Source organism: Ceratotherium simum, chromosome 15 (assembly GCF_057802395.1).
Source record: "Ceratotherium simum simum isolate JZ-2026a chromosome 15, ASM5780239v1, whole genome shotgun sequence".
NCBI classification, from domain to species: domain Eukaryota; kingdom Metazoa; phylum Chordata; class Mammalia; order Perissodactyla; family Rhinocerotidae; genus Ceratotherium; species Ceratotherium simum.
Window position 1 is genome coordinate 28,270,044 of NC_141914.1, and position 16,471 is coordinate 28,286,514.

At 36.1% G+C, this 16,471-nt stretch overlaps 1 protein-coding gene across 10 annotated transcripts in view; it reads left to right on the forward strand.

Annotated features, from left to right (window-relative positions):
• Nucleotides 1–16,471, forward strand: part of SENP5 (SUMO specific peptidase 5) — a 92,378-nt gene that overhangs the window by 74,295 nt on the left and 1,612 nt on the right. For 6 of the 10 annotated variants that reach the window (XM_087439799.1, XM_087439804.1, XM_087439800.1 and 3 more), the window contains 7 exons: nt 1,743–1,848; nt 1,989–2,127; nt 2,389–2,436; nt 4,600–4,677; nt 11,660–11,797; nt 14,490–14,573; nt 16,065–16,115. In XM_087439799.1, the coding sequence (XP_087295925.1) occupies nt 1,743–1,848; nt 1,989–2,127; nt 2,389–2,436; nt 4,600–4,677; nt 11,660–11,797; nt 14,490–14,573; nt 16,065–16,115 (644 nt within the window). The remainder of the gene's footprint in view (nt 1–1,742; nt 1,849–1,988; nt 2,128–2,388; nt 2,437–4,599; nt 4,678–11,659; nt 11,798–14,489; nt 14,574–16,064; nt 16,116–16,471) is intronic. The other 4 variants (XM_087439801.1, XM_087439803.1, XM_087439806.1 and 1 more) reach the window with 4 other exon arrangements.

Below are 16,471 nucleotides of genomic sequence, written 5' to 3' on the forward strand. Positions count from 1 at the left end.
ACTGCTTTCTTATTTGAGGAATCTTAATTAAGGTTGCCAGGCCTAAAGTTTAATTTTTTGTTAAAATATTTTTTTTGTATAAAATTGTTCCTTAAAACCAGTTTCTCGGGCTGGCCCTGTGGCATAGTGGTTAAGTGCGCGTGCTCCGCTGCTGGCAGCCGGGTTCGGATCCCCGGCGCACACCGATGCACCGCTTGTCAGGCCATGCTGTGGCAGCGTCCCGTATAAAGTGGAGGAAGATAGGCACGGATGTTAGCCCAGGGCCAGTCTTCCTCAACAAAAAGAGGAGGATCGGCATGGATGTTAGCTCAGGGCTGATCTTCCTCAGATTAAAAAAAAAAAAAAGTTTCTCAAATGTTGGGATTCTTTATCTTTTGTTTGGGTCCATTCTCCTGTGTAGACCCAAGGCTGTGCTTAGATAACTGTAAGATATGATACAGTAAACTATAAGCAAATATATGCTCTATTCCTCATTTGGAAGCCCTGAGTCTTTATCTCCTACTCTGATTAAGCTGGAACATGGGACTCCCTTTCTGTCTTCCGTATACCTAAAGCCCTAGACCAGAAGCAGGCATAAGCAAGCAAGCAACTCTTGTTTCCTATACCCTGACCTTTGCTCTTGTCTTAAGCCTTTCAAATTGAGAGCCACTCTGGTGGGAGACTAAGAGGAGGAAAAATAAGTTTTTCATACCTTTGATGCCCTCCCCCTACAAAACACTCCATTCCCAGGACAGTCACTCTTGGAATCCTTCCTGTCCATTTTGTATTGATGCATTAGCAGAGGCCATTCTTGAAGTTAGAAAGGGAGCTTGGTAAAGTAAGTGGCTAACAGTCCTCATTTTTCCCATCTTAACTCAGTAGACTTGGCTGTCAGGGTGATGGTTACCCAGGCTGTTGCTCTCCCCTTTCAGCATCAGTGAATAGCCTAAGTCGTGTCTGCGCTTTTGTGAACCTTTAAGCCATCCCTCAGCTTCTTTGTATTTACTTAGAAATAATGTCCTGGGTTTATTTCCTAGGGCCTTTTTAGGTATGTTTTTTCAGTGGATCCTCTTGGAAGCCATTAAAATGCATATACATATTACTTAAATTGACTATCCTATATTCTGGCCAGGAAGTCACCCTTCAATTCTGTTTCCCCTCTTAAAATATGCCTCACCAGCTGTTATCCAGTTAAGCTCACCTCATAGAGTTATTCAGTATCAGGAGGAGAATAACTCTCAAATTGTATGATATTAAAAATGCCTTAGAATTTTTCCCTTGCTATGAGATGTGAAATTACATACCTTTACCAAATAATACAGTGACAGTGATCTCAACAATGAATTCCCTCTAATTATGATTTTTAAAAGAATAATTCCTTCAGTTACCAAATGTGATAAACACATTTAACCAGGTGATTAAGCCCTTTAGATTTCACTCTTTAGGAGATAGGATTCTTCTCCAAGGTTAAGCTCCTGAAAGATGTCAATCTTTAGTTTTAGCTAGCCTCTAGCCATGCATCAGTAGCTTAAAAAACCAATGTGGCCTGATGCCTTAGAGTATTTCTCTCTAGATTGGAATGGTGAGGGCTTGATCCATTTAATTTTTTTTTTACAAAGCATAACTTTTAAAAGATTTCTTTATAGTATAATACATGTAGTAATATAGGTTAAATGTGGTTGTGTTGTATATAGGTTAAGTATTGGGGGAATGACTTTGCTGAAAATGGTTTTTCCATCTTAATTTTTCTTTCTTCCTTTAAGGATTCCTAGATGAGGTTATGAAGAAGTATGGCAGTTTGGTCCCACTCAGTGAAAAAGATGTCCTTGGAAGATTAAAAGATGTCTTTAATGAAGACTTTTCTAATAGGTTTGTCAATGATGCTTAAGTTAAGCCCTTGAAAATAAAATTGTTGACATATATGACTTTTCTCTTGATTGAAAAAAAGATGCTTAGCAATAAATTGAGTAGAACTCATGTTTTTTACCTTTCAAAATCTTTCCTTTCAGAAAACCGTTTATCAATAGGGAAATAACAAACTATCGGGCCAGACATCAAAAATGCAACTTCCGCATCTTCTACAATAAGCACATGCTGGATATGGATGATCTAGCGACCCTAGATGGTCAGAATTGGCTGAATGACCAGGTTAGTGTATTGTAGGTTCTCAACATGGAAGAGTTGCAGAGGATTTTGAACAATAAAATGTGATTAATAACCTCTGGGTTGGCCTCATGGTTTTCTTTTGAAATCAAGGATTCTTTATTCCTTACTGAAGTGACTCATTCACTAACCCCAGTATCCACAAAGTTTGATTACTGTTAGCAGTATCAATATGTTATTCATTCTAAGTGAGGTGTTGTGAATTGTACAGGGTTAGTAAGCTGGTCTTGTGTTGACTTTTTATAGGTTATTAATATGTACGGTGAGCTGATAATGGATGCAGTCCCAGAAAAAGTAAGTGAAAACTTATTCTTCTTCAGGACAGAGTCTTTGTATATTAAAAGGAGAAGTTTTTTTTTTTTAACTTTTAAAGTTTTTTTTTTTTTTTTAACTTTATGTAGTTATTTAATATTCTTTAGATTTTTAAAAAGGGTTAGGTTTTGTATTGATAATATGCTCAGTTTGGGCGTAAGTTCCATAAAGTAATTTCTGCATAAGAAAGTGATGATGCCAGTGTTTTTCTGCTTATTTGTTTCAGAGTGGGTGTGTTTGTTGATATCTTGAGGAGGCTTTTTTTTCTTAAGTGGGGAGATGCACAAAAGGCACTATTTGCTTTAAGCTTTAAAATTTAACTTAAAGTCTTACTCTGTTTAAAAATGTAGTAAAGTAGTATTCATCTTCCCTTCTTCTTGGATTAATATTTGATACCCAGTTCGAATACAAAGTAACCCCCCTTAAACTCTAAAATTCCCTTAAGAGCTTATTTACATATTAAAACTATTTTTTTTAATTTAATATGTTAATTTTCCTTTCTGAGTACTCAAATTACCTGATGGGCAGCCTTTGATTTCAACAAGCAAAACTTTTCTCAGTACTTTATAAACTTTTATAAATCTAATAATTTAAACAGGTAAATATAATGAATGTCAGATTCCAATGCTATTCATGAATATAGACAAAATGTCTTATAATTTTCCACTTAAAATCATAAATCTCTTATGCATTTCAAATTGGAATCATGAGGCTCATCTGTCAGATTCTCTATTATGTCAAATTCTCTTAATTATCAGAAAGTTTAAATCTAAACACATACAGATGATTTTTAACATAAAAGTATTAACTTTAAGGATATAATTTACCTTCATTACCTCTACATTTGATTAAACCTTCATTGGATTAAAAGGACACTTACTAAGGCAGTGGTTCTCAAAGTGTAGTCCCCAGACCTGCAGAATCAGCATCACCTGGGAACTTACTAGAAATGCATATTTTTGGACTCCAACCCATACCTACCAAATCAGAAACTGGAGGTGGGGTCCAGCAATCTGTGTTTTAATGGCCATCCAGATTCTGATGCACACAAAGTTTGAGAATCACTGCTCTAGAGATGGCTACTACAAACTCTTTTTATCGATATCTTAAGCTGCATGGTTCTCAAAACAAATGTGCATCAGAATCCTCTGGAAGGTTTATAAAACCAGATTGCTGAGCCCCACCCTTAGAGTTTCTGCACCACACTCTGAGAGCCAGGACTACACCCTGAGAACCTCAGAAGTGAGGGAACAGTTTCATCATCTCAAGTGAGTGAAAGTTACTGAGTGAACTTTTTTTTTTTTTTTTTTGGTGAGGGAGATTGGCCCTGAGCTAACATCTATTGCCATTCTTCTTTTTTTGCTGAGGAAGATTGGCTCTGAGCTAACATCTGTGCCCATCTTCCTCTATTTTGTAGTGGGACACCGCCACAGCATGGCTTGATGAGCAGTGCATGGGTCCATGCCTGGGATTCAAACCTGCAAACCCCAGCCTCCCGAAGCAGAGTGCACAAACTTAACCACTATGCCACGGGGCCAGCCCCTGAGTGAACACTTTAAGACCACAATATGTTTTCTATCTCGGATGAGCTGATACTAATTTATAAGGCAGAAATTTGAAGCCAAGAATGCAAGACATGACGTTCCATACGACTAGGGTAATTCTTTCAGTGCTAGAAATGATCATGCTAAGGCCCTTTTATAGTTGTTATGACAGCAGGAGTCTCCAAATCCTCATCCTTCAGATGGAGTTAGTTTGCAAAACTTGTAATCCATATCCCTTGAGTTCAAGGTAATTGTCACCTCATTCTTTAATGGCTGAGTACTCTTTCAGCTCTGTCACCTGATTGGGAGAGGTTTGTCAGGTTGCTTCTCTACTTGATTGGATTCAGGTAATCTGTTTACTGCCCCATTCCAGTGTTGACTACAGACCACAGCTATAAGGTCATTCTAGTGAAAATTTGGAACAGAATCTTGTGTGAACTGTGTATTTTCTATATTTTGGTCATTATTTTTAAAAAGAAACTTTTCATCACTTTTTTGTCTGTCTTACATTCAAGGATTTTTAAATTTCCATTTTCTTTTGATGTTAAATCTGGGCATAGCCTAACATAATCTGGGTGCTTGTATTTGACATCTCTTCTAGGTTCACTTCTTCAACAGCTTTTTTCATAGACAGCTGGTAACCAAAGGATATAACGGAGTAAAAAGATGGACTAAAAAGGTATTCTTTTTATTTCTTTTTTATTCTAAATTTGAAAGGCAGATGATAAGCCACTTTGAGTGGAACAATAAGAACGTTAATGCCAGTATGATGTTAATTAGAAACACACTCTTTAATGTGACAGTTGTTTTTTATTGTTTATTTTAAATCTTGTTGTTTGAAAGACAAGACACTAGTAAAACTCTGAGTCTATCCAGTTGACTGGAATATTATAACTGAAAGCACTGGGCTGGAAGTTAATGGTTCCAGCATTGCTGTTAGCTTGCTGTACAACTTGGACAAGACATTTACTTTGCCTGGGCTTTAGACTGCTTATTTATAAAACAACATGACAAATCAGAGTAATCCCTATGGTTCCTTCAAACCTTAATATCTCTCTGTATTCATTGACTATGTCTGAAACATTATTTTTAAAGCCCATTTATCTTCTATTTTTGATATTTTGACAAAATTACCAACAAGTTCAAATACCACAGTCATAGATCAAGAGATACTGTAACTTTTCACTTTTTATACTAGATGGGTTAAAGAAATTAAGAGTAAGTCTGAAGTAGTTGTGCATGGAAATAACTTTTTGCAAGATACAAACACCTAACTGAATGTTGCTATGTAGGTAATATGTGCAAAGTATCATCAGTAGTGCCAAGATAAATGAAATGTAGTTGAAGAGTGCGATTCTGGGGAAATAGATATAATGAAGTCGGGAATCAGACTTGGGTTCAGATCCTAGTTCAGCCACTTAACTAGTTGTAAGACCCTGGGCAAACTACTTAATGCCTCTAAGCTTCGGTTTCTTCATCTGTAAAATAGGAACATCAATAGTATTTACCTTGTTGTGAGGATTAAATGAGATAATGCATGTAAACCACTAAGCACATGATAAACACACAGGGATAATCATTACAGTCGTGTTGCTTAACAATAGGGGATAGTTCTGAGAAATGCTTCATTAGGTGATTTCATCATTGTGTGAACATCATAGAGCGTGCTGAAGGGGAACAAAATTTGCCACCCCAAAAAGTGTCTCTTTAACATGAGGATTATTTTAGGCTGTTTATTTTTAAGAAACAAAAGACTCAGGGTTTTTTTATTTCCCCCTTAACTGGCTAAAAGAATTCTGATTAAAAAAACAACCTGTCTCAGGAACTGAGCTATCACCTTAGCATAATATGGACTAGGAGGTAGACAGGGAGGAACCTAGAAAAGCCTGTTTGTGGGGCTCCCCTGTGTTCTTCTGTTTCTGTGTGGCCAAACACTTGTTTTCCAAACTTTTGCTCCTTCACCTACCTGTGAATTGTCTGCTTTCCTTTTGAAGTCCCTGACTCTCCCCACCCCAAGATCTTTTGTTTTTATCTGAGGATAGTATTTAAGGTGAGGGCTTCGGCCATTTTGGCAAGGTACTCAGTTTTCCTAGGTTTTTCCCATGTATACATGTTATTAAACTTTTGTTTGCTTTTCTACGGTTAATCTGTCTTGTGTCAATTTAAATCTCAGACCAGCCAGAAGAACCTAGAAGGGTAGAGTAGAATTTCTTCCTCTCCTACAGTGCTTACACAAACCTAGATGGGTGTAGTCTACTACACATCTAAGCTATATGATACTAATATTATGGGACCATCATTGTATATGCTGTCCGTCATTGACCGAAACATTGTTATGGGGCGCATGACTATATTATGGTGGGAGAAGGCTTCTATAACTGGAATGCAGAGAGCAGAGAAGAGAATGGCATGAAGTGGACCTGATCTGGAGATGTACAGCCTTGAGGTCTATGTTTTGAATTTTATCCTAAATGTATAGGAATTTATTGAAGGGTTTTAGGTAACATAATCTAATTTGTATTCTTTGCTCTAGCAGCACTGAAGAAGATGGATGAGTATGAGAGCAAAGCTGTTGTGGGTGGAACAGAAGGCCATTGCAGATTAATGTTTCTTTGGATTAGAATAGTAGCAGGAGAAGTGGGAGATATACACAAATGTGAGTGTGATCTAGGAAGTAAAATTAACAGGACCTGGTGGTGAGTTGGGTATGGAGATGAAGGAGAAGGAAGTATGAAAAGATGACTTCCAAGTATGTTGCTTGTACTACTGGATGGGCTGTGGTGGTGTTTATATTAGAAAAATTGAGAACAACTAATTAGTAGGAAATAGGTCAAATTAAAAATATACATCCAGGGGCCGGCCCAGTGGCGCAAGTGGTTGAGTGCGCATGCTCCGCTGCAGCAGCCCGGGGTTCACCGGTTCGGATCCCGCACATGCACTGACGCACCGCTTGTCAAGCCATGCTGTGGCGGTGTCCCATATAAAGTAGAGGAAGATGGGCACGGATGTTAGCCCAGGGCCAGTCTTCCTCAGCAAAACAGAGGAGGATTGGCATTGGATGTTAGCTCAGGGCTGGTCCTCCTCACACACACACAAAAATATATATATACATCCATATAATAGGATGCTACTTAACCAGGAAAAGTTATGTAGATGAGGAAAGATGATCACATATAGTGTGGAGTAGAGAAAGGTTATAAATAGCATGGAAAAATGTCTGAATAATAAACTACATGAGAGTGAAGGAATAAAATCAGGTATGTGAGTTATTTCATTAAATAGAATGAATTAAATTATTCCATCCTTTGGATCCTCTCGGATTGAGTTAAGCCACAAAATCCAACTATATGTTGTATATAAGAATGTAAAATAATATGAAAAAGAAGGATTGGAAATAAAGTGATAAAGAGATACTAGGCAAATGCAAACCAAAAGAAAGGAGTGGCAAACAAGAAGAAGGAATAGCAGTATTAACAGCAGATGAGGTCGAATTTAAGGTGAAAACAAACTGTGTGATAAAATTTCAGTGTATAGGAGATATAACAATGATTACAGAAGCAAGGAGACCTTGATAAAATAGTGATAGTGGGAGACCTCTCATAGTTTGACAAATCTAGTAGACCAAAAAATAAGATCATAAGTAAAAATTAAAAAATAAAACCAATTCCTTTGGTTTAATAGGTATATACTAGATCTTTATACCCGTCAAAAAGAGAATATCCATTTATTCCTGTATCTAAGGAACATTTGTAAAAATTGATCACGTACTTGGCCCCAAAGAAAATTATTACATACATTATTCCTTGATCAAAATTCACTCAAATTAAAAATAAATAATAAAAGGTGACTAAAAATTCCTAACAATTTGAAAGTTTTACAGATACACGTATTACTGGATATAACCCCTGGATCTAAAACAAAATAAAAAGGGAAATTGTATACAAACTGTCTAGAGAAAGAGATGGGATGGGGAATACATCTTACCAACCACTGTGGAACATAATGAAAGTTGTTCTGAGGAGAAAGTTAATGGCCATAAATGCCTTTATTATTAAATAAAAGTGAAAAATAGAAGAATTAATTACTCACTAAATTAGATTATATTAAGATAAATTACAGAATGAACAAAGATTTGAATGTAACAAAAATGAAACAATGAAAGTACTAAGAGGATCCATGAGAGAACTTTTTAAAAATAATCTCAGAGTAGCAAAGTCCATTCTGTGTACAACCGAAAACTCAGATGCTATAAAAGAAAAATGAATTCACTTACATAAAAAGAAAAATAATTCTGCATTTAAAAATAGGACTGGTGTAAAAAGACAAATAGTAAACTGGGGAAAATATTTGCTGTACATATCACAGAACTCATTTTCTTAATATATAAAGGGCTTCTACAATCAATCAAGAAAAAGACACCACCAGCTCAATAGAAAAGTGGGTGAATGATATAAATGAAAAGATTTGTAGTAAAGAAAGGCTTATTATTGAGTTGTTCTGGATATAAGTCCTTTGTTAGATCTATGTTTTGTGATTGTTTTCTCAGTCTATGGCTTTTCTACTTATTTTCTTAACTTTGTCTTTTGATGAATGGAGATTTTTAATTTTGATGAAATCTGATTTACCATCCTTTTTTCTTTTATAGTTCTTTCTGTATCCAGTCTAAAAAATATTTGTCTCATATGTTTTCTCCTAATAGCTTTATAGTTTTAGGTTTTACATTTACCTCTCTGATGCATCTCAATTTTTGTGTAAGACATGAGGTAGGGATCAAGGTTCTTTTTTTTCCCGCCATGTGAATATCCAGTTATTCCAATGTCATTTGCTGAAAAGAGTTTTCTTTCCCAGTTTAATTGCTTTGGCACCTTTGGAAAAAGTGAGGTGACCATATATATGTGAGTCTGTTTCTGGACTTTATGTCTCTCTTACATTGATCTCTTTGTTCTTATGCTAATATCTACTGTCTTGATCACTGTATCTTTATAGTATGTCTTGAAATTAGTGTAAGTTGGCCAGCTTTATCCATCTTTTTCCGGATTGTTTTGGTAATTCTAGGTCCTTTGCATTTTCATATGAATTTTAGAATCAGTTTGTCAGTCCATGTTTTTAAAAAACCTGCTGGGTTATGATTGGGATTGTGTTTAATCTATACATTCTTTTGGGGAAAATAGACCTCTTAGCAATAATAAGTCTTCCAGTCCATGAACATGGTATATTTTCCATTTATTTGGGTCTTGAATTTTTCTCAGCAATATTTTATAATTCTTAGTGTATAGGTCTTGGCACATTTTTAAAAATGTATCCCTAAGTATTTCATATTTCTGAAACTGCTATAAAGAGAATTTTTAAAATGTTATCTTCCAGTTGTTGCCGTTAATATATAGAAATACAATTGATTTCTGTATATTGACTTTGTCTCCTGTGACCTTGCCAAACTCACTCACTGGTTCTAGGAGCTTTTTTGTAGATTCTGTGAGATTTTCATAGACAATCATGTCTGTAAGTAGTGACTGTTTTATTTCTTCCTTTCCAAACTGTATGCCATTTTTTTCTTGCTTTATTGTACTGGCTAGGACTTCTAATTCCCCCCCCCCCCCAAAGCCCGAGTAGATAGTTGTACGTCATAGTTGCACATCCTTCTAGTTGCTGTATGTGGGACGCCGCCTCAGCATGGCCGGAGAAGTGGTTCGTCGGTGCGCGCCCAGGATCCGAACCCGGGCCGTCAGTAGCAGAGCACGCGCACTTAACCGCTAAGCCCCGGGGCCAGTCCCATAGGACTTCTAGTACAATGTAGAATAGAAGTAATAAGAGAGGACATCTTTGCCTTGTTCTCAATCTTAGGAGGAAAGCATTCAGCTTTCGCTACTATTTATGATGTCAGCCATAGGTTTTTTCATAGATGCTCTTTACCAGGTTAAGGAAATTCCCTCCTATTCCCAGTTTGCTGAGAGTTTTTCATCATAAATGGATGTTGAGTTTTATCAAATGCTTTTCCTGCACCTAAGAAGATGATCCTATGGTTTTTTTGTCGTTATTCCTTTAATGCGACCCAAACTGAAGGAGCAGCCCTTAATCTTGAGACATGCCAGTCTCAGGGCTACATGATGGCTCTTGACATGACATAACTTCACTTCTGTTTACAGCACATTAGTTAAAGCAAATCACATGACAGGACTACATTTCTTCCCCTGGGAAGGGCAGTGAAGCCACATGGCAATAGGTAGTTCTGTAGAAACTTCGTATAGGGAGGGCAACAAATAATTGGGATCAATAATACAATCTGCCACACACATCATTCTTAATTCTACGTATAAAGTTATGTGTGTGTGAAAATTAATATATTAACAAGAAGAAGCAAAAGATCTGGAAAGATATACACTGAAGTGTATCTTTTTATCTGTATTTTCTAATTTTTATTTAAAAAATTGTTTCATAATTAAGAAAAAAGTTTCTTTTTGAGAAGAATGTAAATTTGGTCTCATTTAATACTATATGTTAAATGTCCTTTTTTTAGATACTTGGAATTTTTGAGCTGGAAAGGATCAATTGTCTATCCTGTCTAACATTTCTTTCTGTCCACCTCACCTCCCAGGTTTATGGATGTAGAAACTGAAAAGCAGAAGTGCTCAATGCTTTGCTTCAAGGTTATGTAGACTAATAGAAGGTTCATCTAGAGCAGGACATTATCTGAATATCAGAAAGCAAAAAAGGCTTGAGAAATAGTTTCTTAAAATCTGATGTAGTTTAAAATAGCCTTGTAATTGTTTTAACCCAAGGAATCACTAAAATACTCTGAAAAAAGACCTGAAAAACGAAATTCATTAACTCTTTCACATATGGTTACTGAGCATCTACTACTTTATCATCCAGTCCACAACTGGGATTTTGAATTGAATAGCAAATATTTCTCAATTGTAAAGGATATGTATCAGGATGTAAAGGATGAGTTAGGTTTTAAATGATGTGTAAAGAATTATCAAAGACATTTTTCTCAATTTTGACATCTGGGAGACCCGAGGTAGTAATAATAATAGCTAAGATTTATTGACTACATATAATGTGCTAAGCACAGTTTTACACATTTTACATGTATTATCACTCAACGACTTCATAAAGTAGGTACTATTGTTATCTGTATCTTACAGTTGAGGAAATCAAGGCACAAAGAAGCTACCAAAATTGCCAAAGTCATCTGGCCAGTAAGTGGAAGAGCCACAGCAGGAACTTGACCAGACTTGCTTCAGAGCCCATGATCTCAACTACTGTACTGAGTCTGTAGAAAGATAGAAGGCTTATAGCCTATGCTGTTTTCTAATACCATGATTCCTTCCGAAATAAGAATTGAGTCTAGGTCAAATATATTCACAAGAAAATTAGCATGAAAATAAGGCACCCAGTGATATTAGGCAGTTGATAAGCACAGGTTTGGCAGGTTAAATGGAAAGTAGTGCTTTCTGTATCTTCAATTTCCTTATTGTCGTGTACTATAGCTTGGTAGTTACAAGCCTGGGCTAAAACCTGGGTTCAAATTCTGGCTTCACCACTTCCTAGTTTTATGACCTTGGGCAGGTCAAAGGTCAGTAAATGGAAGCTGCTGTTTGTTGTTACTGATTTGGAGAGCCTGTGGTGATGGCTGCATTTCTTTTTCTTTTCTTAATCAGGTGGATTTGTTTAAAAAGAGTCTTCTGTTGATTCCTATTCACCTGGAAGTCCACTGGTCTCTCATTACTGTGACACTCTCTAATCGAATTATTTCATTTTATGATTCCCAAGGCATTCATTTTAAGTTTTGTGTAGAGGTAAGTTAATATACTGCCTGTTTTTTTGCTTCTCCTGTGATTGACCAAATAGTATCTTAGCTCTAGCTAAAATAGCGGAAGTCAGTACCATAGTCAGTTTCTGTCATAAAAACTATCTAAAATGTTGGCAGAGAAAAGGTCTACAAGAGGAATCTCCAGGTGGGGAGAGGTAGCTGTCTACGATCTGGATCCCTCTCTGAGATACATGTCTTATTTGGATTTTGTCAGATTTTTTTCTGCCTTTCTCTTAAAACTACATTTTGAATGTGGATAGAAATTATTTTCCTTGGTCTCTCTTAGAGCTAGGATTGGCTTATATCTTCAAAATAACCTATAGAATGAATTATAGCCAAGAGAATCAGCTGGAGAAATATTACAGTTCAACTAACAAGAGTTCAACAAAATAAAAACAAGAAAAATCAGTAGGTTTCCTGATTTTCCTGCACTAGCAGAACTAGTTAGAAAATGTAACTGAAAAATTTTCAAAAGCAACAAAGATGTAAATTACCCAGGAATATACTGTAGCAAAACATGTGGACGTTCTTCAAGATGAAAACTCGGCAGTATTTAAAGGAAATTTGAATAGATGGAAAGACAGGCAGATTCAATATTGGAAAGAGATCAATTCTCCCCGAACTAATATATACCAATTTCTGTCCTAACCAATTTCCCAACAGGATTTTGAGTGAAATCTGATAAGCTCATCCTAGAATTCATCTTGCAGGATTTATGTGCATGAACAGCTAAAAGTTTTGAAGTAGAACAGTGAAGGAAGGAATACTCTATTAGACATCAAACCAAAGTTTTAATAATTAAAACTATGTATTTATATTGGCTTAGGGATAGACAAGTAGATTGGTGGGACAGCATAGAGAATCTAGAAATAACTCATGTATATGTGGGAACTTAGTATATGATAAAGTTGGGAACGGACAGGCTATTCAGAATATGCCACTGGGGAAGTTCGCTGTCTGTTTAGAAAGTAAAATATAGCTCCTTACTTCATACCATTTATAAAAACAAATTCCAGATGGATTAATGACCTAAATATAAAACAGAAAACTGTATAAGTTAGAATAAAATGTAGAAGATGTTATGTTCTTAGAGTAGGGAAGGCCTTCTTACACAGAACAAAAAATCAAAAGACATAAAGGAACACATTGATAAATTGGACCGTAACGTAATGTAAAACTTCTGTATGCCTTAAAGTTAAAAGACAAGGAATAGACTTAGAGAAAATGTTTCTGACATACATTATAGCTAGTCACTATCCAGAATATATAAAGAACTCCTACAAATGAAAAAGAAAAAGAAAGATCTAATAGAAATGGACAAAGGATAAAATAAGTAATTTTTAGGAAAAATGTAAATAACCATTAAACACATGGAGAAATGCTCAGCCTCACCAGAATTACAGGAAATGCAAATTAAAACTATGTCAGTGTTCCATTTTTTGCCTATTATATTAGGAAAAGTTTGATGTTAAGTGTTTATGTGGGTGTAAGGAAACAGGCATTATCATATTTTCTGGTGGAGTGTATAAATTGATATAGCAACTTAGGGGACAATTGCAATTCTAATCAGTTCTAAGTGCCTTATAAATTTAAAAGATGCATATCCTATTGCATACCAGTTCTATTTCTTGGTATCTACTCCATAAAAATGCTTGTGTATGCACATAAGAAAGAGGTGTGCGCCAGGATGTTCATTGCAGCATTATTGATAACAGTGAAAAATCAAAACAACCCAAATTTAGCCCTACCAACAGAATAGCTAAATACATACACTATAGTATATTCATATTATTAAATTGACCATAGCAGTTAAAAAGAATATAGTAGATCTCCGTGTCCTAACATGGAATGATCTCCAAGATGTTTTGAGTTTAAAAAAGCAAGTTGCAGAATGGTATAGTATGTTTATAGAAAGAAAATACATATACGCATACATGTATATGTATATATAGGTATGTATATACAAACACACACTTGTATATATACACATACATACATACTTCTACTGATACTTCTACTCTATCTTCAGGGTGGTTGATTTAATTCATGTAACCTCTGACTTCACCCTTAGAAGAGATATGCAGAGTGAGAGATGCACAAAAGCATTGAGGGTGTAAGGGAAAATTTGAAACTCCAATGGGCTTCATCTTGGTAGAGATTTCAGCAGTGGACTTGATTATATTTCGTATCCACAGTGGTTTTAAGTTAACTTTCAAGAAACAGAATACCTTTACCTGCAGCAAAAATAAGGAGTATATCTAAGGCTGGAATGTTTTTCACTTAGTTTCAGTTACTAATGATTTCTGCCATGGCTTCCTTCCCTCTATTGAGCATTGGCAGTACTTAAGACTTTCTTTTTGTCTTGCTAGTATTTAAGTTTCAAATTCAGCAAGTTGACTTACTGCTGGAATGGGCTGACTACCTCATAAAAAGTTTTAATTACAACATACCAGTGTCCGCAGTCTAAGTGTATACCTGAGTGCAGAAGGTCTGAGTCCTTCTTAACACTATGAAGTGAAAGGTCTGAAATCAAGTTCCAGCTTTAAACTCTGTAATGCATACTTTTGCCCAGTGGTGGGGCCACAGCCTCCTCCTTTGCTTCTGTCTGCTATGGGCAGGTTCCATTTTTCACCAACTGATGGAACACAGCATCTGTGTTGTGGTTTCTTTTTAACCAGAATATAAGAAAGTATTTGCTGACTGAAGCCAGAGAAAAAAATAGACCTGAATTTCTTCAGGGTTGGCAGACTGCTGTTACAAAGGTAAGTATGTGATAAAAATGAAAACCCAGGCATGTCAAGGGGATGGAATTATCTAAGGGGTGGTGTCTTTAAAAGCATTTGAAGACTAGTGACGAAAGTACCAATGGAGAACCTGGAGGCTGCAGGAAGGCAACTCAGAATAAACCTCAGTTTAGTATTCATCATCTGGCTGCTCAATTTCCCAGTGCTTGCTGGGAACAAATAAATTAAATCACTTCATCCCTGGGGCAGCTGCTAATGATATGATTGCTCTATTGAAAAAAATAAAAAAATATATATACTTTACTTATTTTTTTTTTTTTGGTGGTACCTGCCTCTTGCCTCATGGCTCTTATTTCCAGATGACCCATATAGACCCCCAAAAATACTGAAATGACTGTTTGGATCCACTGAGGGAGCAAGTGCACTGGGCTACTTTCCAGGCATGTGGGGAAGACATTGGCCTGAGTGCTTCTGAACACAATCAGGAAGCAGCACTAGGTTGGCCCATAGACATTAAAACTGTATGTGGAGCAGAGTGTCCAGGCACAGCCTCTCAATCCTGTCACAAATACCAGTGTCTTACGTTTTATGGTCACTGCTTTGTGTTTCCAAAGTTGTTTTTGCATGTATGATCTCATTTGATCCTTACAACCTGTAAGGTAGGTCAGCTAGGGATAAGCATCATTTTTATTCTATAGATGAGAAAACTGAAGCATAAATGGCTTCCTCAAAAGCCATCAAAACTATTGATAGTCAGGTCCTTGAACTCGGGTCTGTCTGGATCATTGACACAATGTTAGAGGCAGGGTCTTGAAATAAACCTTTAACCCACACCCAAAGGGACAAGATTTATTTGTTTGTCCTTGAACTGAACCAAATGCTAAATTTTAAACTTGTTTTGTGTTTTAAATAACCTAGTATATTAGTTCAAACCAGAATTGAACTTGTAAATTTTCTTAATTTACCCAACTAGAATATCCAGGTATTCTCCTAAATTTAGTAAGAATCTTTCATATTCCCACTTGAGGCAGAATATAGTAACCAGTTCTTTTGAAAACATACTCCTTCCTTTACAGTTCCTTTCAAAGAAGGGGACAGAGTTGTGTAATACGAGATGAAAAGTGAAGACTGCTAAGCAGGATTGTTACTTGCTAAGTATTCAGAGTCCAGGCATATGTTCTCTGATCCACAATTCCATTTTGATTCCATTGTCAGTGAATTGATAGCAAAACTAATTATCCAAATGGAAGTTTTAATATAGGGTTTTATTTGATTTCCTATTTCTCATATTTAGGCAAACTGTTGTTCTATAAATTGTGGTTGATTGATAGTTCTTTTCATGTGGTCAGATGCCTCCGTAAAATCAAACACTTTAAATACTGTAGGTATACATCAGCTATCCTGGATAGAGATAAGTTTCCTGTCTCTTGCTCATTTTTCCATAAAGACAGTTTTTCTTATCTGAAGAAGAGTACTTGGTCTTAATGATCATTTTGTTTTTCCCCTTAGTGTATTCCACAACAGAAAAATGACAGTGACTGTGGAGTCTTTGTGCTCCAGGTAAAGAAATACTGTTTTTCAGAATTTACAGCGTGTGAATTAAATTTGTTGGGTTTAGAGAGGAGAAATGGGAGTCCTTGTGATGTGTATGTGGTACTACATACAGGTAACAGAGTACTTTTCCTCCCCCTCCCTTCCTTTGTTGTTGAGAAGCAGTAGTTTCTGCATTTTCAGATCATAAGGAACAACCAACTTCTAAGGCCAAGCATGCATAATTGGTATCATCCATGTCTTCTCAGAGGTTATTAGTAAGCCACACTGGAGACTGTCCTGAATTCATCCATATCATAGACCCTTGCCATTTGTAGAGTTAACTATATTTTTTTAACCACTGGCAAATGGTCTTTAACCACAAA